The 26103-nt window shown below is 37.0% G+C and overlaps 2 protein-coding genes across 4 annotated transcripts in view; one reads left to right on the top strand and one right to left on the bottom strand.

The window, feature by feature from the left end:
* LOC136236323 (uncharacterized) overlaps positions 1–26103 on the bottom strand; it is a 205640-nt gene that overhangs the window by 11369 nt on the left and 168168 nt on the right. The gene's annotated exons all lie outside the window — the stretch shown is intronic.
* On the top strand, positions 1866–3479 carry LOC136269045 (uncharacterized). The gene is made up of 2 exons (XM_066064507.1): positions 1866–2155; positions 2206–3479. Exon 2 carries the CDS (start codon positions 2360–2362, stop codon positions 3398–3400), a length of 1041 nt encoding a protein of 346 aa, XP_065920579.1. The 5' UTR covers positions 1866–2155; positions 2206–2359; the 3' UTR covers positions 3401–3479.

Raw genomic sequence — 26103 nt, 5'->3', positions numbered from 1 at the left:
CCACCATTTTATGCCACAATAATAAACTCACCGGTGGGAATGTGCCTTTTGGGGTTCCAATGAGTGTGTGCCCTCTGCTTTCCTTTTATTTTCAATCGTCCTTCTTGATTCAATGAAACCATAGTTAGGTGTTAATTTTCCCTATCAGCACTTTCCTTGAGCAGCATATTTAGACACTGCAAACTTATTTAAATGCTTACACTCGGTAGATACCTGTAACTTCATGATAGGTTTGAAACCATGCCTATTAGATTTAGATCAAGTACCGAGACCACATTTCTTAATCTATTTACTTGATCATGATGACACACCCCATTATTATTGGTCTAGCTGGATTCATACTGCTAGTACAATGAAAATATGACATAGTGACACACCTCCTGGCTGACTCAAGGTACTCTAATACGGCAATCACCTTAATAGAACAGTCACATGTGTATAGCTGTATGCTATAACAAAAAACCCAAACAAACTAGTATATTAAAAATTATTAATTTAAAAATGAAGTAAGGATCCAAGCAATAAAAAGTATTGAAACAAGAGATGAATGATGGTATTACAGCTTAACATGGTGAGAAAATCCTTACTTTGGCATTGAACAAAATGATTGTTATAACATGCCAATGTAGGGGTTTTCTCACTGAGCTAAGCTGTAGTACCATCATTCATCTCTTGTTTTACTACCTTTTATTACTTGGATCCCTACTTCATTTTTTAATTAATAATTTAATGATAGAAAGATATTGGTTAATTTTTAATGCTATAAATATATGTATATATATAGTACAATACAGAAATCAAGTTTAGCTATTTATAAGTTAAAATGCAATGGTAAATATTTGATTGTGTTGACATATAATAATTGTCTTAGCGTGCAGTAAATAAGTTTAGTGCTTTGCAGTTGCGTGGATCTGGTTTACTAAACTCTGGCTTATACTTGTCTCCACTGATCCAGTTTCTTCTTATTGGCTCCAGCAGTGAAGTTATATTATTATTATGAGTAGTAGAGTATTGTACTTGATACATCATCTTGTATTCAGATGATGATAATCTTGGACAATTGCTAGAGTTCTTGTAGAATTGGAGTTGATCCAAAATGTTAGACATCGTCTGTAGGGCAACTAGTAATAAGGAGAATTTTTTGATCTGATCAGATAGTTCATCTGTGTCCTCATCATTTAGATCTTGATTACTTTGATTTAACAAATAATCCTGCAATTGATGTTGTAGTGACATGGCTAAGGTGAAGTCCTGACATATACTAGAGAAATGATTAAATGTTTCATTAATTACTTCTTTAGTGTTATTGTTTATATCTGATTTAAGTAAAGTAGACAGACTAATGTTTTGCAATAGAGTAATTCTCCTTTCTAATAACTGTGTTGCACAAAACAAAATGATTGGTTTATTTTCAATATCTGTTCTGTTAGCTACTTCTTTAAGTAGAGTCCTATCTGCTTCTATAATAACTCTTTTTACTGGAGCACTTTGTACCATGATGGTAATCACTGAAATGATGAAGAATTGTAGTGGAGACATATTTGACTAAATGTATTGTTACTATCGAAGTAGTAGTAGTAGTAGTAGTAGTAGTAGTAGTAGTAGTAGTAGTAGTAGTAGTGGAGGACCACTACTACTACTACTACTAAATATAAAGTGGAGGACCACTTTATATTTACAACTACCTAAAAGTGCCACAACACAATTATCCAAAGTGTCTGTTAAGTGTGGTATTTTTCAAGGAGACACCCTGAGTCCATTGTTATTTTGCTTGGCTCTAAACCCACTTAGTTATTTGTTAGATGCTCTTAAGGGATATAAGATGTCTTCAAGGTCAAATTTAACACATCTGATGTATATGGATGACATTAAACTATTTGCACAGAATGATAAGTGTTTACAGCCGCTTATAGACATTGTCAGAAAGTTTTCTGATGACATTCAAATGCAGTTTGGATTCCAAAAATGTGCCAAGATGTCTGCAACCAGAGGGAAAATTGGTCTGACTGGGCCTTTACCAACTCTAGATAATGTGATTAATGAACTCGATTATGGCCAAACCTATCGATACCTGGGGTTTCCTGAGGCTGGCGGTATTGATCATGCTGCTAGCAAGTCAATTATAACTACTGAACTTCACAGACGATTGAAACTGGTATGGGGATCTTTGCTTTGTGGGCCACTTAAAGTGCGTGCCACCAACAGCTTTTGCATTCCGTTGCTCTCTTACGGATTTGGTATTGTTGACTGGACCAAAACGGAGATTGCCCAGTTCGATATCACTGTCCGTAAGGTACTTACTGCTGCCAATAGCCATCATCCACGTGCGGCTGTTGAAAGGTTGTACTTGACTCGTAGAATGGGGGGAAGAGGTTTAGTGAACATTGAACAACTTTATCAACGACGTTTGGTTTTATTGGCCCACCATCTGCGGGCATCGAGGGATGATCTTGTACAGGCCTGCTGTGAGCTGATGTTGCAGAGTCCCTCACGTAGGTCTGTATTTTCTATGGCTGGTGATGTTGCTTCTTCACTAGCTTTATGTGATGTGTTGAATTTTAGCTCGGACCAGTTAAGGACCGCTGTGGTAACTTCTCAGAGGAAGAAACTTTTGAACACATTGTATGCCAAACCATTGCATGGTAAATTCTTTACATGGGTACATTCATCCGTTATTAACACTGCACGTAGTTTTCGATGGTTGCAGTGTTCGATGCATGGCGAGTCCGAGAGCAGCATATTTGCTATCCAAGATCAGGTCTTATGTACAAGATCTTATCAGGCCAAAATAATGAAAATACCTGTCCAATCCATCTTGTGTCGTTTGTGTCAGGAGCAGGAAGAGTCAATTCAACATCTGTTATCTGGCTGCCCTGCACTTGCATCAACAAGCTATCTTCGTCGACATGACATGGTGGGCCGGGTTCTCCATTGGCATCTGAGTAAGTGTTTCAAGTTACCATTATCTGCTAAGCACTGGTATGACCATCAGCCCTTGCCGGTGGTTGAGAATGATTCTGCAAAGGTCCTATGGGACTTTAGTTTACAAACTGATGTTCATGTTCCTTCGAATCGACCTGACCTTGTACTGTTCCTGAAACATGAACATAGAATAATGTTTTTTGAAGTATCTTGTCCTGCGGACGTTAATGTACCTAATAAGGAGCAGGAGAAACTAACCAAATACCAACCACTTATCCGGGAGTTTTCTGAGTGTCATGGTCAGCCTGTTAGCATCATACCTGTTGTTTTTGGTCATTCAGGTGTGGTGTCAGTTCATCAACAGGATTACTTGAAGCAAATCCCAAATTACAATGAGAACTTGTTTAATAGCCTCCAGAAAGCTGCTATCTTGGGGACCGTAAACATCTTAACATCTTTGAACATTGGCTGTACTTAGGCTTATGCTTGTATTGTCATTGTATTTCTGTACATACTGTACATGTGTGTCAATTCATTTGAATGAAAAGTAGTAGTAGTAGTAGTAGTAGTAGAAGTTTGTATGTTGTTGAATGAAATGAGGCTAAACTCAACTCAATTTATACCAAGTGTATCAGTGGTTTGTGTTACAATTATGTAATAGGGTAAAATGATAACTATCAGTGAAGTCATTGTATATCCTATTAACATAGTAATATTGTAAGGAAGTAATCAGACTAGTTCCATGCACTGTTCTGTTAAATCTCCAAGGATCATGAATGAACAAGTATGTGATATGTCACTTTTATTCAACCAAACACTCTGACATCCAGTCACAGGCCAGCTGTAGGTATAGGTGGTTTCCTGAAATTGAATTATATCTTGTATCTGCATGTGTGAGTATTTGCATCTCCATTAAAAATTTAACATCACAGAATAGAGCCCTCTACTCTGGATAGATTCTGACTACTGAAGAGTTTCCTTTACTGTGAAGAGTTTATTGTAATCTTAATCAAGATTGCATGCTACATACAATCAAGCACTGCATGGGCTGCATCGATTGCAACCCATTGTTTAACATAACATACCTGTAGCACTGTGGTGAAAAATTGTGCAAGGCATTGTTTCAAATACTATATCTTGTGGGGTTAGTAAGTATGTTGCTGGCAACATAATATCATATTGCAGCAGTGTGTAAGTGTGACATGTATAAACTGACCAATAAAATTTGCAATGGTAGTGCTTTGTGTAAAGTTTATGATAGGCTGTGCATGTGTTTTGTAGTATTTATTCTACAGCCAACTCTTTATTGTGTCTGACAGTACAGTAAAGTTATGTATCTCTTATCTTCTGTGGATAATCTTGGATAATGTTACATACTGATTGCATGGTTTCATTTTTGCATGGAATTGTAGTCTTTAAAAATGTTAGCCATTGTTAGCTTGATTTTCTCTGCCTGTAATCATACTCTGGTTACTTTTTACTTTCTGCAGAATCTCTTCTTTTAAGGCAGTGTTACAGAGTGCCTTAACTTTTGACTTATCATTTGTTTAGACTCTACCATATGTAACCTCAAACATTTAAAAGATTCTTAGATGATAACTGCTTGTTCCATGAATGTATGTCATGTCTTAACTGATGACAGCAGATGAAACTGAAACAAAATAAACTATTTTGTAGGGAAATGTTAAATGGTTTGACACCTATTCCTCAAGGAGGCTATAGTACTTTTCAAGTTGCATATATGTGTGTACATATACATATGATTATCACCTGGATATAATATTGTACAATCAAAGCCTTTTGTTTTGAAGTAGTTATCTGTATCCTATAGTTGGCATAATGATTCCAATAGTGAAGTGATAGCAACATCCCACATGTTGTTATACGGATCAATCATAAGAACCATAAAACTGATCAGATAAACTATAAATAATTTCATAAGAGAGATGTTTCATTAAGTACATCAATAATAATTATTATACTTCAACAATTATTTGATGGAACAATGGCTGTTCAGCTCTTGCAAATGTGTGAGAATGTTAAATTTAATTATGTAATGGTTACCATGATGACAATGCAAGGATTAACATCCTAGTAACCATGGCTTTTAAAGGAGGTATATTATAGCAATTTCCACAAGTAGTTTCTAAGTGAGATCTTAGAAAGGATACACAGATATTGTTCTGTCTCTTTACATCAATGATGACAAGACTGTATTGATGGCCAACTGTAATGACATATGTATAGTTTAAGGGTTTGTAGATGTAAAGTTGTCTTGAAAATCTTTTGTGGACATAGTCAAAATAGTGATGTGGTTTCAGGACAGCAGCTAACAGGCACAATTTATTTGAAATTTCCCTTTCAATTACACATACGTGTTATGCACGTATATATGTATACCTTTAGGTCATATAGAGCGTACATTTTCAAGTACACAATACGTAGCAGCAGTTTTAGTTGCGGTTGCATGTATATTTGCTTAACAGGAATTGGTTAGCACAGACAGTCACTTTATTCATTTGTCTCTCGGTTGTTTTGTTTGTAGACTAAATGCGACCGGATCTGCAAAAACCCAATGCAATCAAACATTTTTCAAATTCCTGTTTATTTGGTATTTATAGTGTCCTAGCCAAGTGTATGCTCTGACAATGTTTCAGTCTCATATACCAATAACTTTGTGAGTTACAGCCCTACAAAGTTGCAACAACAGAAAGATCAATTTGTACAGCAAGTATAGGGAAAGTAAAATACAAATGCTTTGTACTTATTAAAATTTGTGTGTAAGAATCAAACATCTTGATTTCTTCCTGTCAATGTACCCATGAAATATGAATACCGTATTTATTTGATTAAACACCACACCTTTAATAGTCGCTACACTTGAGTGGTACCACAATTGATTGTGAAAATAATGGCTTAAACATTATTTGCAAGTATCGAGTGGTGGTCGAGTTTGAATAGTCACCAAGTTGATTTTTGGAACTAAGATAATTAAGTAAATACGGTAACAGGCATTGGTCAACTATGTATCTTAGTGATTATCTGGATAAGTGTACATTACAATAGGATATGAGGCTTCTTTAAAATTATTCATAAATGGACACTATAATATGTTTTTATAAGCTGCATGCACATTCATCCCTCATTAGTTACCATAGTAAGTGATAATATTCATAACTAATAGACATAGAACATTGTAAGAGTTCCAATAGTAACATAATGTAAGTATATATGTAACTTTGGGGCAATTTGTACAAAGATGTAATATTGTCTTTAATGGTATGAATGTACATAATTATGTATATTATTATTTTTATATACACACTTAAGTCTTATAATATACACTGTTGCATACAATGTATTATACATGTGACAGATGATAAGCATTGAGTAAAACACTTGAAAGGTTTAGTCACTGTATCTATGTAGCTATACAGTAACAATTTAGAAACCAGATTAGTTTTCCCTAATGTCTCCTTTTTTCACTGTACTTTGACCCATTTAATTGTTATCCAGGATACATGGTCTTGTTGTCATCTAGTTCTTGTGATACCCTGCAAAATCCTGAAAAGAAATGCTATTACATATTACATGAAGTTTTAGCATGTCTTTAGTGGTACAATGAATAATAAATAAATAATAAAAATATTAATATTTCCAAATATGGTTATTTATCAAAATAATCAGAAATTGCTATTTGTAAAACTGATATAAAAAATGTTAATAAACTCTGTAATAAATTTGCTTAATACATATAATTGTATGGATACAAATTTGGTGTACGCTGTTTTCTAGGTACCGTGAATCTAGAATTATGCACTAGTGTTGATATGGTACTCACACAACATATTATACATCATTAGAAAACTTTATGTTGCATAAAAGTCACATGCATAATTTTAGATGCTGGTATGTATCAGCTTATATTACCTGATGACAACCACTCTTCATACTGAATAGATTACCATACAGTCAGATAAGTATTCCATAATTTACCATTTTAAGTATGTAGGGTTTGTGTGTTGGAACTATGCAGTGTTTGCATCATTGATGGGTTTTCAACTCTGTATTTATGATAAAATTGAACATTTTTTTTCAATTGTGCTTTTAAATGAACCCTAACCCTCTGAAATAGACCTAAATATATGTAAATTAATTGTTTCCAAAAGACATTGTAATGGAACAAAAATACAGAATTAGCATATAATGTAGGAACATGGTGACTATAGCAGCTAGTGACAAAATGTTAGATGTTGTATCATATGCACTTAAGTGTTTTCAGCTGTTATGAGGAATTACAGTAAAGCAAAACCGTAAATAACACTTGCTTGCTGTTGTGTAGCTAAGCACATTTTAACCGACATTATAACAGATTTCATAAATACACATATATATCTGCACTTCACCATTATAGCATAATGATGCTTCATATTTTATGTTCTTTCTACACCATGCATCAAAATGAAGATACCAATGAGCACTAACTATGGACCCTGCCTGAACAAGCAACAGAACCCCAACTAACTCTTTACGTGCAAAGATATCTTACACTCCAAGCAACTACTGTATATAATTTGCTTACAGTACAATCCTTTCCACTGCAGGTTTCTATAATTTTCAGTGTTGTGCATGCGTTTGTGTACTTGTGTCTGCCATGCTATCTCTAGTGGTAAAACAGTGAACAACTTCATTGATGTATAACACTTTCTTTGTTAACAAAGCTTCAACTTGAAGAACTATTTAACTCACATGTTTTAAATGGAAACACTTTTCATGATTACATAATAGAAATGGGACTTCTTTAGGTGTGTCCATTTCATTACTAGTGCACCTTGCCGTGATACACATGACACAGTTTATAGCAAAGCAAAATGTATGTGTTCCGGGTTGCAATGAAGGAACTTTTGGGCTTGATTATATCTAACCAAGCATCAGAATTTATCGTTAGACTAGTTTGAGGCCAATATTTTTCCAATCAAATGATTGAGTAGTGGTTTGGTAAATGTACAAACTACCACTTACTCCCAGTTCTCCCATGGTTTGGGAGGGAGAGCTGGGAGTAAGTTAAAGGATAGTGTTAAATTATCAGAATAGGTCATTTTGTTTAAGACAGTGAACTATCATGATTTCATCATGTGCTGGACATAATTAGTCAGTGACGTCACATCTGGGGATGCATTGTTGCTTACAATGATGTATTACCATTGATACTGGTTTCATTACAAGCTCCCACTTGCCATGTGCATGCTGTTGATTGTCTACAACTGTTTTCCATCTGTTTGTGTGTTTGTCCATATTTGGCCATATTCCAGTGCAGTTCTCATATAAATTCATATGAATAGATAATTGTTGGCAAGTGGTTAATTGCACAGCTAATCTATGAGTTATGAGCTGTAACTGTTGTACAGTTTAAGCTCATCTCAAATTAGTCACTACACCAGGTGAATAGTTTTAGTAAAAGTTCAGGAAGTGACTGATAATTATGACATAATTTGGTAAAATAAAAGTCTACTATTGTGCAATTGCCATTGATGGTATAAGAAGAGTCATTACTGTTCAGAAGCCATTCCACAAGGAAATTCAGATTTTCAGAAATACTATTTGTTTCATATCCTGCCCTATGTTGCACAAAATCCTAAGGCACTATCAAATACAACATTAATGAAGTGCAGAGAACAAACAGCATGACCAGGTGAAAGAAACTATGTACAAAGTTGAAACCTTGGTTAGGACATAGGTATTGTAAACTTGTTAATTCTATATCCATTGCAGATCACACACATAGAAAGGTAGCTCACACACATAGAAAGGTAGCTGGGATATATGTGTCAGTGATTAGCTTCAATCTGTCCTGTCACTGCTAACAACCAATTAAACTGTCTTCCTACAGATGTACCATGTATGGAACAAAGATTCATAAATTCCTACACAAGGAAACCATAGTGTGACTTATATAGGCATAGATTTAAGTTATAAATTAATCTGCAAAATTTAATATTAAATATCAAAATGCCAATTGTTGATAATTATTACGATGATTACACTATATAGCAGGTGTCAAGCTGTTTTTTTTATGTTTTTAATTTTTTTGTAGTATTTATTTTGTAACCAACATATTACTGTTTCCAACAGTAAAGTAGCATCATGCTCACCTCATTTTGAAATACACTAGCTGCTTTGGTTTCACAGGCAATTTTTATACTTATTTGCCACGTACATAGATAATCATAATGGTGACATAGATGGAACATGCTATGTGCTATCAACTTGTGGGTGCAGTGTAGTTAGGACACGCGTCATCAATCTAAACTGATTCATTGCGGGTATTTACTTTAACTACTTTGTAGTCATTGATGCAGGACAGTTGATATTTCAAGAATGTAAGAACATGATATACGTACATACAATAAAGCAAATTCCATTCCTTTTCTTGACTGATGAAGGATATTGCTACTGTATATACATAGTGTATATATGCACATAGAAAATTGTATAGTTTGTATTGCAAACAAATGCTCTCAACTGTAACTAGATCTAGTGGGACAAGTGCAGTACTTAGTGTTTTTCATTTCTTGTCAACCACAAAATCCATACAAATGTTTCTTAGTATTAAGGTGAAGGTAAACAGGGAACCCACTTAATGGATGAAAAGAAGCCATAATGTCACCACAAAAATTTATTTTGCTTATGTAATAATGTGGTCACACTGCTTGCCAAAGCATGGCTTTAGTGTGAGAAGAAATTAGTGAAGAAGACATTTGAAAAAGTTAATAGAGTAGTATAGGAGCTTACATAGCATAAGAGGATTCACATCTTTAGTGTGAAATTTTTGTGGTAAAGGTAATTTGTGGTTTTAGCATGGTATCCTAAATGGTAAGGGCAGCTTTTCTACATTAGTTTTCTTTAGTATACTAGTGAATAAGACCTCTGTATTTTGTGCTGGCTTGTGTCATACGTGTATGTAGGCCAATGGTGCTTCTATTGCTGTAGTGAATATTACTCAGGAAGTTGTGATGCCATGAAAATTATTATGGTTAATAACTTTTATGTATTGAAAACTACATAGACTTCTCTGTTACTGGACACTAGCTAACAGCCAATATTATCATGCAGTTTTGTGTTGACAGATCTGTATAGGTGCTTCCTTCATTGTAATTGCATCTAACCTGTGGTCAGCAAGTAAAAATCCCACTTCTTTGAACTTGTAGCTATTCATGCATGGTACATCACTTCTTCCTTTTGTGTGTACCATATGTAGGGTGTGTGGGATAACAGCATTTTATAAAGTATTTTTGAAATTTTCAATGGCTTCTGGTATACTGCTATACCTTAACCATCAGCATATTGCATTAGATAACTGCATGTTAAGAATGCTTTGATATTTGTAAAGTATATACAGGTATTGTATTCTGGGAGAGCACCTGTGTACAGGTGTCTTACTAATACATCACTTGATCATGTTTTGTACTATACAACGCATGTTTTATGAATACCACAGGGTAACTGACCAACCAGTTTCACACACATAATCTGATTGCATAGCTATTTCATCACAAACACCTAATAGTAATAATTCTTTACATAATAACACAACAGTCAAAGTAACTAAATTGTTACATGTAGCAATAAGTACGTTCGTACTTTGTATTAAAATTTAATTGTATAGTTTGTAGCATTGCTGAAGTCCATTTGTGGCAGCTTTTGAGGAAACCTGCTGTTCCTTGGACTCCCTTGGAATAGTAGTTTCTTCCTTATCAAATTGTGCATCCTCTTCCTTGGCCTCAGTAGTCTCATACTTGGTATCCTATGATGTCACGCTATTTAGAATAACAGATGACAATTCTTGTAACACAGTGGTTGTCTGCTGGTATGCTCTGACACCATCCACTGAACAATTTCCTGTCATGCTTATAATGGTAGCCTCATCTAATTAGGCATCATATATCCTAGTGGTCGCTGTTGCTCTCAAAGAGTAATTAGTATAATATCCCCGGCTGAATGTTAGTTAGCATCCTTCATCAATCTTGGTACCATTTCAGCTAGCTTATTATGGCCAATAGGGACAGTTTTGTACCAGCGGTGTTCTTATGGGTTATTAAGGAGTGTAAGATAAAACTCATTTTGTGGACAGTTGTTTGGGCACAATGAATTGTATAGTTTGTATTGACAAAACAAACACTGCTCTGGATTGGTTGTGTTAGCCTAGTGCACAGCTTCCTTTGGAGTTGACTTCAGTCCTCCCTGGTTTGTTATTGTTTATAGCTGTACTATTGGGGGGCTCTACCAGTTGAATCTGTGATGGATAATGGCTCAGCCTTCGGTGATCATCACTTATAACTGCAAAATGTAATCCCATTAAATATACCGACAGCACCTGCTCACCCAACAAGCCTTTTTGCCACAAAATCTTCTGCATTTCAGCTGTAATGATATCAGCTTTTTTTCTTGCACAATATTTACCAGTACCTATTCAGCCTCTTTAACACACCATCCATTAGCTCACGAAAAAGTGTTAATTCTTGCCATCTAAAAAAGTTTATATTAGCAGCTCTCATTGCTCTCTGTAGTCCACAGCAGCTCTGTGCAACCTATCAGGGGAGTAGTGTTCCCCATTACTCTTCCTTGGTTTTAGCACGCATTGTTGCAACCAGTGATTAGTATCTACATATTATGTCACTCATTCTTGTAATGTCCATATCTAGCACAACATCGTAGCTACCTTCATTTTCTGCAGCTCTTTGTAGCTGGTCTCCCACTGTTGCCAAATCTTACTGAGCCCAACTGGTATTTTTCAGAGTGTTCTTTGAAACACAAATTTCTTCAACTTTTTAAATATTATCGTCACTTTGTTTTGGACCAAAAACAGCTAAGCTTTAGACAATCATTCTCATCCTAGTCATCTCCTTGATGCTCTTCTTCTCTGTCCAACATATCAGTTCACTTTCAACCCGCTGCGAGGCTTTGACCAACAATATGTCCATCTTGGGATCCAGGTCATCATATCCTTCACTGTTAGCTGGTGCCAAAAGTCCAATATAATGCTCTGGGTTGATTGGAACTCTCATCAGCACACATTACTAGGATTCGTCAGTCGAAAAACAACCCTCAAGAATGATGTAATAATCATGGAAACAAAGCCGAAGTGGTTATTGTGTCATTCCTTCGGGTTGTTTATCAACTGAAGAATCTTAGCAATGCGTGTCTTACCTATACTTATTTTTGTACATATTGAGTGGTCAAGTACCTCTGCTTTAGTTGATGTGTTTTGCTTAATGGATTTCTATTAGGGTGATCACTCCATTGTAGTGATATCATGGTACAATTGTGTACAATAATTGTAGGAAGATAGAGCATCATTGCAAAAGTACACAATGCACTGTGTTGCGGCATAATTATGGATGGTTTTTGCAATAGAATGCTTGATGCTTTTGCCCTCACTTTTCCTATAAAACATCATGAAATTGGAATAGCAACTTTTTGAAAGACCACATCCATATGATGTATATATTGTAGAGCTGGTTACAATAGGATATGAGGTACAAAGCCATGCCTTAAATGATTGCTCATTAATAGACACTCTAATATGATTATAACCTCATGTTCATGCCTCACTAGCTGCTACATCCATAACATATGATTGTATTCATAGATAGTGGACATATATAGAGTACTGTAAGAATTCCACTACATTCAGTGTTCATGACATTGTATATATTTCCTTTCCTTTTACTTTAATGTTAAAGCACATATGTGAGAAGATCTGTGTCTATCTGATCTAGTCTTGGCACGAACTTGATTGCCAATACGTCGATACTTGGAAAGTAAAGATTTGGGAGGAGAGGAAGATGATTTAACTCTTGAATATAGATGACGCTTCTGCCGAATCAGGTGGATGGTACAAAGTTCCAAAAACATTACCAGATTTTGGAACAGTACACTATTCCCTTCTGGAGTTTTCTTTGCACTGGAATTTTCTTGTGATTTTATGAAATGTAGCTGTTATGTCAAAAAACTTTGCATACAGATCTTACAAAACAAATTATACAACTCCCACGCACTGGGATTTAAGCATTCTTAATGGAGCCCAACTACTCCAATTAATACTTGTGTGATGGGTATACTTGTGTGATGGGTATACTGTCTCTGATTCCTGACACCCCTATATATATCAGTAAGTTTTTTATATTTATTTTGCACGCTATTTGTCGTTCCAACATTAACCTTCTTTAACTTCTTTAAAGGTCATAATACTAACGAGATTAGTAACTTCGTTACTTGTAGTAATAATATTATGTAATATTAGATTCGTTACAGTAACTATATTACTTAGGTAACGCGTTACATTTATAAGTAAAGTAGCTTGAGTTATATTACCTGTTTTTATAGTGTATTTCGTTATAATTATTACTTAGGCCCCTATTTGGTGATTATTAGTTTCTCATCCACCGCCCGCATCCTTCTTAAGCTACCGCATGGTAAGCCATTATTTACTCTGCGCATGCTCAGAAGAACACGTGATACCAAACTGTTATAATTTTTGTTGATGAACGCTACAATTCGCTATATATCACCAGGAGAACTGTTATTTTCCTTAGCAAATTGCTGCAGTGCCAGTTGCAATCGTGCTCTATCGACTTCATCAAAGCAGGCTTTCAGTTGACTGTCGAAATACAGTTGGCGATCACGAAAAGTAGAATCAGCTGGTGAAGGAAATGTTTTTAGTAAGAAAGAAAGACAATTTGGACAAGGTCTGTACATCAGTGAGTTAATATTATAAAATAATGGCATAATGGTAATACCCTCCCGCCCGCATCATAATAATTAGAAAGGCTGGATGAGAAACTAATAATCACCGAATAGGGGCCTTAGGTACCACAAAAGTAATAATATTACGTAACGCGTTACATAAGTAACGCGTTACTCCCAACACTGCCTATGCTACAGTAAGATTGGTTCTCATATTTTGTTGCCAAGTGTTACCAGAACGTTTTAGTAATGTCGGTACTATAGCTGCTGCAGTTTTTGTTCTGAATTCTGACTGGGAGCATACACCACGTTTCAATATCTCAGACTTAGTATGCATTCATACCTTACCCTTACAGCACAGATGCATGCAGCCAGTAGTGAAAAGTGTTCATTTTATTAACATGTAAAAGTTACTGCCCTTTATTCTAAATTACATAAGTACATATGGTAAACACTTACGGGACAGATGTTAGATGGTGGAAAGTAAGGATTGCCATCTCTTGTCCATTAATTTCTTTCTTGGTATTCTTGAGGCTCCTCTTGTGTCATAAGTTTACAGGTTTAAAGAGAATGTTGTATTATTAGCTCTCTTATACATTTTAATTCCATGAACTCAATTTTTTTCTTAATACAGTACAGCTCACGGGTAACGTCGCATGTACACGCATGACGCGCGTGACGTGTGCTCGAGTGACCCGTGTGGATGCAGCAAGGCTACAGTAATGCTCCATTATAGCTAACTTTACTCGAGAGCATCACGCAAGACCAGATAACAGGTCTCACCTATATATGGTCTTGGGAGGCGGAACTGGCTCAGTTCCGCCAGCTGTGAAGTCTCCTATTGCAATGCCTGTGTTGTAGCTACCGAATACTTGGTAACCTACTTGACTCTGTCACTACATGCAGTCAGTATACTGTAACTAGCAGTAGCTACCGTAAACCTAGATGGATTGGTCGCCAAGTCCACAGAACCCCAGTTAGTGCATTTTTCTAATTCGTATTTTCTTTATCTAGATAGTTAAAGGAATGGTCAACCGAAGTTTCAAGCCAAGAAATTTCGAAGTTACGGCGCTACGAAGTGCTAACAGCAAAAAATCGATTTGTACAGTGACAATAAACTACAGGCGTTTAATAAAACGATCATAACATACGGATGCAGTACTCTACCAAGATGAAACTTGCACCATCGAATTCTCCATGAACAAGCAAATCCATTGCTGGGTAAGTTTTGTCTTCCAGGCCTTTCCTACATCCACGAGGGACCGGCGAAGGTGAACGAATGTGAGAAAAAGCGATAGTGAACCGCTCGTCCAACGCAAGGAAGACTAACGCTTATATCTTCTGTCTCCTTGAGAGTACTGACACGAAACAAAGATTTTGGAACTCCTCTTGCTCTTGGGATCACGATGCTACCAAGGTTTTTAGTGTTATCACTTTCCTTCACTGTGAAACAAGCGCTTTAGAATTTACAGATTTTTTTTGTTTTCGTAAATATTCCACCCATTGCGTTCTGCAGGCCCAGCGTGCGTTTATTGCATTCTACTGTATAATTATAGCTATAGCTAGGCTTGCACGAACATAATTATGGGACCGATGACAAATGTTTATGTGATTTAAGTGTTGTACGAATTTACTAAACTCAGTAGCGAGTGTTCTCATGTGTGGCGAGCTTCTCGCGCGGCTAGTGAATATCCACGCGATATTCCACAGGTATTGTACAGTACATTGCAAAAGAATGATCTCGCGAGACATAGGCGGATCTAACATTGAATCAAGAAGGACAATTGAAAATAAAAGGAAAGCAGAGGGCACAGACTCATTGGAACCCCAAAAGGCACATTCCCACTGGTGAGTTTATTATTGTGGCATAAAATGGTGGTCGTGTGCTGCTTTGTTTGGCCCCCAGCCTTACAACTATGGTCAAGGAAGCAGGCAGGCAGGCAGGCAGGCAGGCAGGCAGGCAGGCAGGCAGGCAGGCAGGCAGGCAGGCAGGCAGGCAGGCAGGCAGGCAGGCAGGCAGGCAGGCAGGCAGGCAGGCAGGCAGGCAGGCAGGCAGGCAGGCAGGCAGGCAGGCAGGCAGGCAGGCAGGCAGGCAGGCAGGCAGGCAGGCAGGCAGGCAGGCAGGCAGGCAGGCAGGCAGGCAGGCAGGCAGGCAGGCAGGCAGGCAGGCAGGCAGGCAGGCAGGCAGGCAGGCAGGCAGGCAGGCAGGCAGGCAGGCAGGCAGGCAGGCAGGCAGGCAGGCAGGCAGGCAGGCAGGCAGGCAGGCAGGCAGGCAGGCAGGCAGGCAGGCAGGCAGGCAGGCAGGCAGGCAGGCAGGCAGGCAGGCAGGCAGGCAGGCAGGCAGGCAGGCAGGCAGGCAGGCAGGCAGGCAGGCAGGCAGGCAGGCAGGCAGGCAGGCAGGCAGGCAGGCAGGCAGGCAGGCAGGCAGGCAGGCAGGCAGGCAGGCAGGCAGGCAGGCAGGCAGGCAGGCAGGCAGGCAGGCAGGCAGGCAGGCAGGCAGGCAGGCAGGCAGGCAGGCAGGCAGGCAGGCAGGCAGGCAGGCAGGCAGGCAGGCAGGCAGGCAGGCAGGCAGGCAGGCAGGCAGGCAGGCAGGCAGGCAGGCAGGCAGGCAGGCAGGCAGGCAGGCAGGCAGGCAGGCAGGCAGGCAGGCAGGCAGGCAGGCAGGCAGGCAGGCAGGCAGGCAGGCAGGCAGGCAGGCAGGCAGGCAGGCAGGCAGGCAGGCAGGCAGGCAGGCAGGCAGGCAGGCAGGCAGGCAGGCAGGCAGGCAGGCAGGCAGGCAGGCAGGCAGGCAGGCAGGCAGGCAGGCAGGCAGGCAGGCAGGCAGGCAGGCAGGCAGGCAGGCAGGCAGGCAGGCAGGCAGGCAGGCAGGCAGGCAGGCAGGCAGGCAGGCAGGCAGGCAGGCAGGCAGGCAGGCAGGCAGGCAGGCAGGCAGGCAGGCAGGCAGGCAGGCAGGCAGGCAGGCAGGCAGGCAGGCAGGCAGGCAGGCAGGCAGGCAGGCAGGCAGGCAGGCAGGCAGTTAGCTAGTAAGTACAAAAATTCCACTCAATTAGAAAAAAATGGTAACAATCTATTGAAAGCATTTGAGGTTGTACTGAAGGCACTTTTAGGCTTGGTTCTTCCCAACCAATACTGCCAAGGTGCCAGGATGGTATTGTGAAGCTAGTTTTTGGGTGATATTTTTGACCCAAACCTTCCTAATATACAGTACTACCGTGCCATTTGATTACATACAGTATACAGTATACAGACTAATAATACACATGCAACTATTAAAGTATAAGTTGGTAATACACATATAAGATAATACATGTTGGGTGATAATATTATGTGTCATACAGCTGTACGTAGTTTCTATAGACCAAAGAAATAGAACATATTCACTTATATTTGTCATTCTTATTCATGTTTATAGTGCTTGTATTAGTAGAACAAAGCTACTCATTTGTAGTCGTCTACTATTAATATGTTATTTATTGTTCTGCAATGAAATATATATCAAAAGCTACATAGTATAGCCATGTACAGTCTTGTTATGATCAACTGATCCGTACCATCTAATGGGAAGTATTATATGACACATACGTAGTGTGCTTGTCATTAGCTCTAGTAAAAGAGCTCAGTTAACTAAAGTGATCATATTGTTAATGTTATAAATACACAGCATGTCATATATACAAATATAACAAAACTAAAATAAATTAAAAATATATTTACATACTTAAAAAAATTCTTTGGTACATTAACTAGTCTAAGTGCGCAGTAAATAAGTTTAGTAGTTTGCAGTTGCGTGGATCTGGTTTGGTCCTTGATTCATAGTATAACCTATGGGACCAGTTACCTCCCAGTTTGCTTATTGAATGCAGCAGTGAAGTAGTAGAGTATTGTACTTGATACATCATCTTGTATTCAGATGATGATAATCTTGGACAATTGGTGGTGTACTTGTAGAATTGGAGCTGATCAAAAATGTTAGCCATTGTCTGTAGGGGAACTAGTAATGAGGACAACTGTTTGATCTGATGGGATAGTTCTTCTGTGTCCTCATAATTTAGATCTTGATTGCTTTGATTGAACAAATAATCCTGCAATTGATGTTTTAGTGACATGGCTAAGGTGAAGTTCTGACATTCACTAGAGAAATAATTAAATGTTTCATTAATTACTGCTTTAGTGTTATTGTTTATATCTGATTCATGTAAAGTAGACTGGTTAATGTTTTGTAATAGAGTAGCTAAGTTTAGTAATTCAGCAGCAGTATTTTGTACTGACTGTGCTGCACAAAACAAAGTGACTGTTTTATTTTGAACATCTGTTCTCATAACTGCTTTTTGTAGCAGCTGTTCATCAGTATCTATTTTTACTGGAGAACTTTGTACCATGATGGTAATCACTGAAATGATGAAGAATTGTAGTAGAGACATATCTGACTAAATGTATTGCTGATATTGAAGTAGTAGTAGTAGTAGTAGTAGTAGTAGTAGTAGTAGAAGTTTGTATGTTGTTGAATGAAATGAGGCTACACTCAACTCAATTTATACCAGGTGTATCAGTGGCTTGTGTTACAATTATGCAATAGGGTAATATAAGAACTATCAATGCAGTCATTATATATCCTATCAACATAGCAATATTGGAAGGAAAGGTAATGTGATGATTTCCATACATCATTCTGTTTTTGATATCTCTAAGGATGCATGAACCAGCAAATATGTACCGTGTTAAATTTACTTTATTATCACTAAATGATGTTATCAATTCCTATTGTACTTGTTGACAAGCATATGCATTTTGGTTTAAACAATAATGACATTAAATGATAACTACTAACCCTCACAAATTTCAAGTCATAGATATTGTTTGCTTTGAGGGCAACTTGATTCACACACAAAGATGGATAACTACGTATGACTGCTTTGCAACATGTTTTACTCCACACAATCAACTTTATAGAAGTCAGTTAGATGTGAAAACAAATGAAAGTCGTTAAGATTGTTATACACATAATTATAATCATAATTATGCACATCTCTACCACGGTAATTAACATCATATGCAGTGCTTTTAGTATACCAACTTTTTGTAATTTCTTATACTTCTGTTTATTGTCTAATCAATTAAAGGTAAAATATGGTACTATGTAGTTTGTATGTATTTGCACATACACCTGCACTACGTACATTACTGTATTACGTACATCTAGCGCAATATTCCAAGATATGTAACATACATAGCTAATAAATTACACACCTGCTCAAATGTAACATCATCTTGGAGTATGAGCAATTAAAAAACTTTCTAACTAAAGGATGTGGCACTCATTTCACTAGTGAGTATTCATCCTATTCTGTTTTGGTTGAGATAAATGCTCCCAGGCGAAATGGGTGCCACACACTATAAATAGTGAGTTTTTAATTGCTCGAACTCTCATGAGATGACGTTGCATTTGAGCAGCACTGTAGCTAATAAATTACACACCTGTATGCATCAATTGTGACACAGTATAGTATTCAGCTTAAGATTTATTGATGAATTTTTGATGTATAAAGTTTATGGTAAAGTGTATTTGTACATATAGTAGTACAACAATTGTGCTTTAGATGATAAAAGCATTCAACTTTGTGCAGTAGTACATTACCTCAAATTTTAGATATGTGAAGTGGGCTATCTGATATAGGGCTATACAGTTTACAGAGTCGGTGCAGTTGGGTGAAACTACCTAGTTTGTAGACTAGTAGCCTATAGCTAACAACCTAGTTAATCTTCGATGCAATTCAGGCACCACCCTTATCAGGGTCGAAAGACAGCCTCTTTATATGCAATACGTAAGTGCCTCTGAGAATAATTATTGGTTTAATGTTTTAAAGATAGTACGTCTTATTACTACTATTTCTATAGACTTCACTTACATTTTCTAAAGGCTTAATGGTAAGATTTAACAGTGAAATATCGCTGGAGAGTGATTATTTTGCTATGAAATAATACTAAATAGCATTTTAGCTAGCACTCTGTGGCAATGTATATAAACTGCTATGGACACCAATGAATTTCTTGTACTAATGACCATGTTCAACAAGCTTTAATCTCAGATGTTATTATTTAATTAAAACCACTGATTTAAACATGACAAAACTTGTGTTACATATCAGCAAACCTGCATGAGTACACTTCTTTATAACTATCAAATTTTTGTTAATACCACTTTTATGCCTGCAATTCTAAAGTCTAAAGACATACAAGTCCTTATTGCTTGCTTGTAGATAGTTTTGCATAAGAAAACATGACTGGTTGAGCAAACTCCTGCTACATGTGTCCACTTGAAGTTATTAACTACATTCATAGATTGCTTATTTTTGCACATAACCATCATCCTTGCTCAGGCTGCTTTAACATGCTACCTACATGACACATCACGGCATGTTACGGCATGTTACAGCATGCCCTACACAAACCTCCCTTCCACCGTACCGAGCTCTATTCACATTACTTCACATGATAACTACATAGAAACATCACTTCATTTGATCAACAGACATGTATATACATACATACAACTCTTTTGGGAGGTAGGGCAACGGAGGTGAGGCATATATTGCTTGAAAGGGGCAACGTGTGTTATCACTGTTGCAGTTGCGCATGCAAACCATATTTAGTGCCATCTTTAATGTAACTTAATATTGACATTAATAACACCCAACAGTACCTACACCAACAGTGCTTACGACCAACAGTACCAACGCCCAAAGGTGTCTATGCCTAATTGTAACTACACCCAGCAGTACCTACACCCAACAGTACTTACAGCCCACAGTACCTACACCCAACATTACAACACTTTAGCATTACCAACATTTAGTCGCAGCGCACACTACAAACTTTCAGTCGCAACAAACATTACAAACATTCAGTCGCAACAAACATTACCAACAATTAATCACAACAAACACTACAAGCATTTAGTCGCAACAAACATTACGAACATTCAGTCGCAACAGATGTTACGCAAGTCACCACAAATAACCACATGTAATCGCAACACATAACCCCATTTAGGCACATTTAGTCGCATCAATCATAACCATAGTTTGAACTCAGTATTTAATGGCGGATTGCAATAGTGATAACACACGCATCTTTGGACTACATTAGGTGTTACCTAAGTTCAGCAATTTGCGTCCCACCGCAGCTGCCATTTACATGACACTGAAAAAAGCAGGCTAGCAGGGAGGGTGGGTGGGAAACTTTCTAGTTAGACATCTAAGAGCTGAGGAACTGAAATCGAGACCCAAACGCACAGATGCCACAAATAGACAAATTATGGAATTTAATTACGATGTGCACTTATGCAACCAGGATCTCATACACCAAAATAACTATAGTGCTCTTTGCTGTTTAGCACTGGCCATCCTAGTTGTTCTATATCATTCTTGAGACTTAAAAAATCATTCAACAGAAATCTTGCAGCTCTTCTTTGAAACATTTCCAGTTTCAAAATATTTAGTTTGGCAGATGGAGATCATACAGGTGAGGCATATTCAAGAATAGATCTTACCATCATCTTATAACATGCTTAACATGAACTCACATCTTGTTGGAGGAAACCTCTGATTGTATTGACTTTGTTTGAATTACATGTGCATAATTTTTTGGTCTTGAGAAGGACTGGCCATCGTTTATACTAAGGAAAACTTCTTCCTGCTTAGAAAAAACTGGTAAAGTGTATATACACTTTTAGAAGGACTTTGATAATACTTGTAGTGATAGCTACATATAGATAGTCTGTTGCTGTTACGTTCTATTGTTTGTATAATTGTCTCTACTCACCCAAAACGTTTAATGCCAAAAGCAGTCTGTATTTGAGAAATACAGGCTGTATACCACAGTAGAGTTTGTATTACGCTTCCAGACAATGAAAACAATTTCTGGAAGCCAGCCACAAGTGGTGCAGGGTGTGTGAGAGGAATTTTATGATAAAAGTATTAAGTATCTAATACTGTTGTATGACACTGTGATTGGGCTTCCAACTATGCTGGCTGGTTAAGATGTAAAAGAGAAAAAGATAAAAGGATCAATTTTCAGTAGAAAAGTAGGAACGCTGCCTTCAATGGTTATTTGAAATGAATTGCAATCTTTATTCAATGTATCAGAAGGCTAGGAGCGAAGGTCGAGGCTACATGATTCGACCTCTAAAGTAAACATTGGCTAAAATGCTACCCAAATTTGCCATTTTCTTGGAAACATTAATCAGTCACATGTGTTTCATGGTGACTTTATCAAAAGGGCTTTAGGAACATTTGATATGGATCTCTCCTTTTGTGGTTACATGATCATAACAATACTTGTGACAATGGATCATTGATTTTAATTCTTAAAGATGGTATAGTAGGCAACTAGATGAATGCAAAGCCATATTTTTGGCCTTGATGTATGCGACAGCTGTCACGTTTGCAGATGAAGTGTGGAAAGTGTGGAGCATCATTTAAGTAGGTGTACCACTCTGAGGCATTTTCTTCAATGGAAATAGTTTATTTTCCCATACAGAGACAAAAATGTACAATAAAGTTCTAAAATTGGATGGTTCTGGTCTTGGCATAAACTGTACCAAATTTATATCCATCCAAAATTGGTCATCCAACCTCCATTATGACACTCCAAATATGACCAGATGGCCATCGATGGTTCTGGTCATCCATCACTGTGAAAAAAGAGGAATATAAGATGGCCTGGTATATCTAATGGTTTAAACTATACAAATAATCTCAGTATAGCCTTGCATTATACTAACTATCTTATACTTTAGTATAAACCCCGTCTTATATTATGGGAAACAGATTATACTTTAGTTTAATACACATTCTTTGTATGGCTTTGTTTACTTAACTAAACGTGATAACCTTTTAACTTCACCATCTCATTATTCATGGACTTTTGTTTATACAGACAGCACGTGACTTCATATTTTTTTACTGTATCAAACAAAGTCATGATGATTTTACAATAAGTACACTTCTGTTAATCACTATAGCTAGTTTTGTTGTGATAATTTCATACGCACGCACTTTCATATGACAAAGTATATAATACCAGAAAAAGTAATTATTCAATCAATTCTTTCTAAGAGTTGTACAAATCCAGATTTTCTTGCACAGTTAGCACACCTGCAAAAGTTCGTAGTAATGCTTGTTAAAATTGAAGGGGTCAGTGGTGTGATTGGTGGTAAATAGTGACATGGCTTTAGTGCTATATTTTCCGTAGTGTCACTGGATTGATTGCAGAGGAATTTCTTGAACTGTTCTTTATTTGTAATGCGGTATAAGGGTGGAATACAGCTGAGACTGACACAAAATGACCACTCCACAATTGATAGTCAGGGCACACATTCACCTGTAATTTCCGTAGTGATTGGATTAATTGTAGAGGTGTTTCTTATACTGTACTTTGGTTGTAATGGTGTATAATGGGTGGAACATAGCCGAAGGTGACTTTGCATTTCAGTCATGACAATTGGGGCACCCGTTCAGTCCTGCAATTAATGTGTCTGGTGTCATTCTTTGCATTGATGTGATATGTGATGGTAATGAATCTGTTACTGCGAAAAAGTAAACAAACAAGTGTAAGGAAAAATTAGAAATTGTAGAGATCACAGAAAAAAAAACACAATGAAAAAGGGAGGTCATCTACACTTGCAGCTATACTAGTTGACATTTAATCCCTACCTCAGTCATAGTAAACTGAGGTAGGGATTAGATGCTCACTAGTATTGTGTAACTGCAGGTGTAAATTACCTCCCTTGTTTCATTGCCTTTCTCTGTAATCCCTACTCAAATGTAAATTTCTGATTTTTCCTTTAGGGTAACTAACAGTGCAGTCATTATATGTGACCGGATTTGCGAAAAGGTACCTTTTCCACACATTTTACATACCAGCAAACAAAATGTCATAACTGTTTACTTCTTATACTGATTAAGTTGCTCTTTGTATCAAAATGCAGCCAGATACTTTAGCTACACCCATGGAGACTTTCAGATGATTACATGAAATGATTAAAAAGTTATGAAGCTATAAAGTTCAAAAAATGGGTCAGATTTTGTGTGTGAAAAAGGTACCTTTTCGCAAATCCGGTCACATATGAGACCCACTGAGCAAAAACTGGCCATTTTCATAAAACTCTATTTTGCTATTGAAATAAACTGGGTAAAAATACATGTGCTACATAAAAGAATTTATGCATGTTTTAATCGTTTTGGTATATACTATAAAAAGATATGCACTTAATACATATATACGTGCGTTTGACAAGCAGACTCTACAGTGTACCTAACCAATATTGCCATGCTGTTGTGAAAGAAAAGTGACACTGGTGTTTGGGTGATCTTTTTGGTCAAGAAAGCCACCATCCCTACTATACAGTACTACTGTACTGTATGATCAGTGTTGGGCAAGTTACTTTGTAAAAGTAACTAGTTACATATTACATATTACTTGCAACATAACTATTTAGTTACAGTTACATATTACCCATAAAATAAAGTAACTGTAATAACATTACATATTATATTACTTTGTGTCCACAGCCTTAAGCTGTCACGTGTGAAACTACCACCTTATCACGTGACATGATTAATGTGCAAATCTTGGTTATAAGTAAGAAGCTAGTGAATAAGCTTCATTCAGTAGGCCTCGTTACTTCGTTGTGGTTAGGCGTTACTCAGAGGATTACTAACGAGATTACTAACTTCGTTACTTTTAGTAATAATATTACGTCATATTAGACTCGTTACAGTAATTATATTACTTAGGTAACGCGTTACGTTTGTAAGTAAAGTATCTTGCGTTATATTACCTGTTTTCATAGCGTATTTCGTTATATTACTTTGTTACCACAAAAGTAATAATATTACGTAACGCGTTACATAAGTAACGCGTTACTCCCAACACTGTGTATGATATTACTGTACTCAAAAAATTGTATAGGTACTGTATCATTATCATCAGTTAGTGACCTACATGGATGCAGTAATTGTTTATATATATGTATTTGCAAAGCCATTGTAGGTTATATACATAGTTTGTTTAATGAATAAAAATGAAAGTACATAGCTGCAAACACAATTATTATTAGTTTACAAGCATGCCAGTGTTTACATAAATAAATAATCATCAAAAACTCTGCAATTTAAAAATTTTAAAAAGAACATTATAAAAAATAAAATGTTTCAGTAACTACATTGCAGTATATAAATTAATTACAGGTAGGGTATAGTACTTTACAAACGCAGGTACCATGTTTTATTTCATAGTTTTTATTAATAAAACGAACCCATTTTCTACCTCGTGTTTCTATTTCACTCAAAATGAATTGGTATATAGTACATGATACATTGTCCTGTATTCATCTGCTGATAATCTTACACTATGTTTACTTTGCTGTCTGGAGTGGATGTCATCCAAACTGTTAGCCATTGTTTGTAGGTAGATCAGTATTGAAGATAGTTGGCTAGTGTGATTGGCTAGATCTGGATTGTTTTGTGTGAACAAATAATTCTGCAGCTGATGTTTTAGTGATATGGCTATGGTAAAATGCCGGCACTCACTAGAAAACATTTTATATGTTTTGTCTATTATAGTTCCAGTATCTTGATCTTCTGTAGCAATTGAAAGAATTAACTCATCTTTCAAACCCAGTGCAACTCTCTGTACTGCTTTAGCTGCACAGCGTACTATGACTGTTTGATTTTGATCAGCTGTTCTAATTTTAGCAGCATTATTTACATCATCACAAGTTTTTTTATTACAAGGGTCTTTTGTAGGAATATTTAGACTCTGTACCATGTAGCTGAAAAGAAGAACAATAAAGAATTTCAGGAAGAACATTTTTCAGTAATAAAAGTTAGTTGCTATCCACACACTTAGTAGGTATTACTTGAACAACTTATCTGATGAAACAAGGATTGATCAGCTGTTTATATACTACAAATGTGTGGAGGTGTTAAATTACAATTACATAATGGGTAATATCAGTGAAAGGAGTAGTATCCTTCATAATGGGTAATATCAATGGAAGGAGTAATATCCTTGCAGCAGTAGCCTTAAAGGAAGTACTATCCAACAAATTCCATATGTAATTCCTTAGTGAGAATTGCTGAGGAAATACAGGAATAAATGATATCATTTATCTGTTAGCATCACTAATAATAATTATTGAACTGTATTCCATGTACAAATTTTAATAGAATATTCCTGGTATTATCAGAATAATATTATTAGCTATAAGCTGTCTGTGTGATACAAAGCTGAGTTGTCTTTCACACTTGCAGACAAAAGTGCATTGGAAACCAGCCTTTTTTTTTGCATTTGCAATTGGTACAACACTCCTTGCAGCCACAATAGATCATGTCATAGTAGGTCTTGGATACTTCTTGAAACATGGTTCGTATA

The sequence above is a fragment of the Dysidea avara genome, chromosome 10 (assembly GCF_963678975.1).
Source record: "Dysidea avara chromosome 10, odDysAvar1.4, whole genome shotgun sequence".
Taxonomy (NCBI): Eukaryota; Metazoa; Porifera; class Demospongiae; order Dictyoceratida; family Dysideidae; genus Dysidea; species Dysidea avara.
Note: the sequence above shows the minus strand (reverse complement) of the source record. Positions and strands in the feature narration are given on the sequence as shown.

What these genes read in the sequence shown, in the direction of transcription:
- LOC136269045 (XM_066064507.1), top strand. Translation starts at nt 2,360, where the DNA reads ATGGGGGGAAGAGGTTTAGTGAACATTGAACAACTTTATCAACGACGT.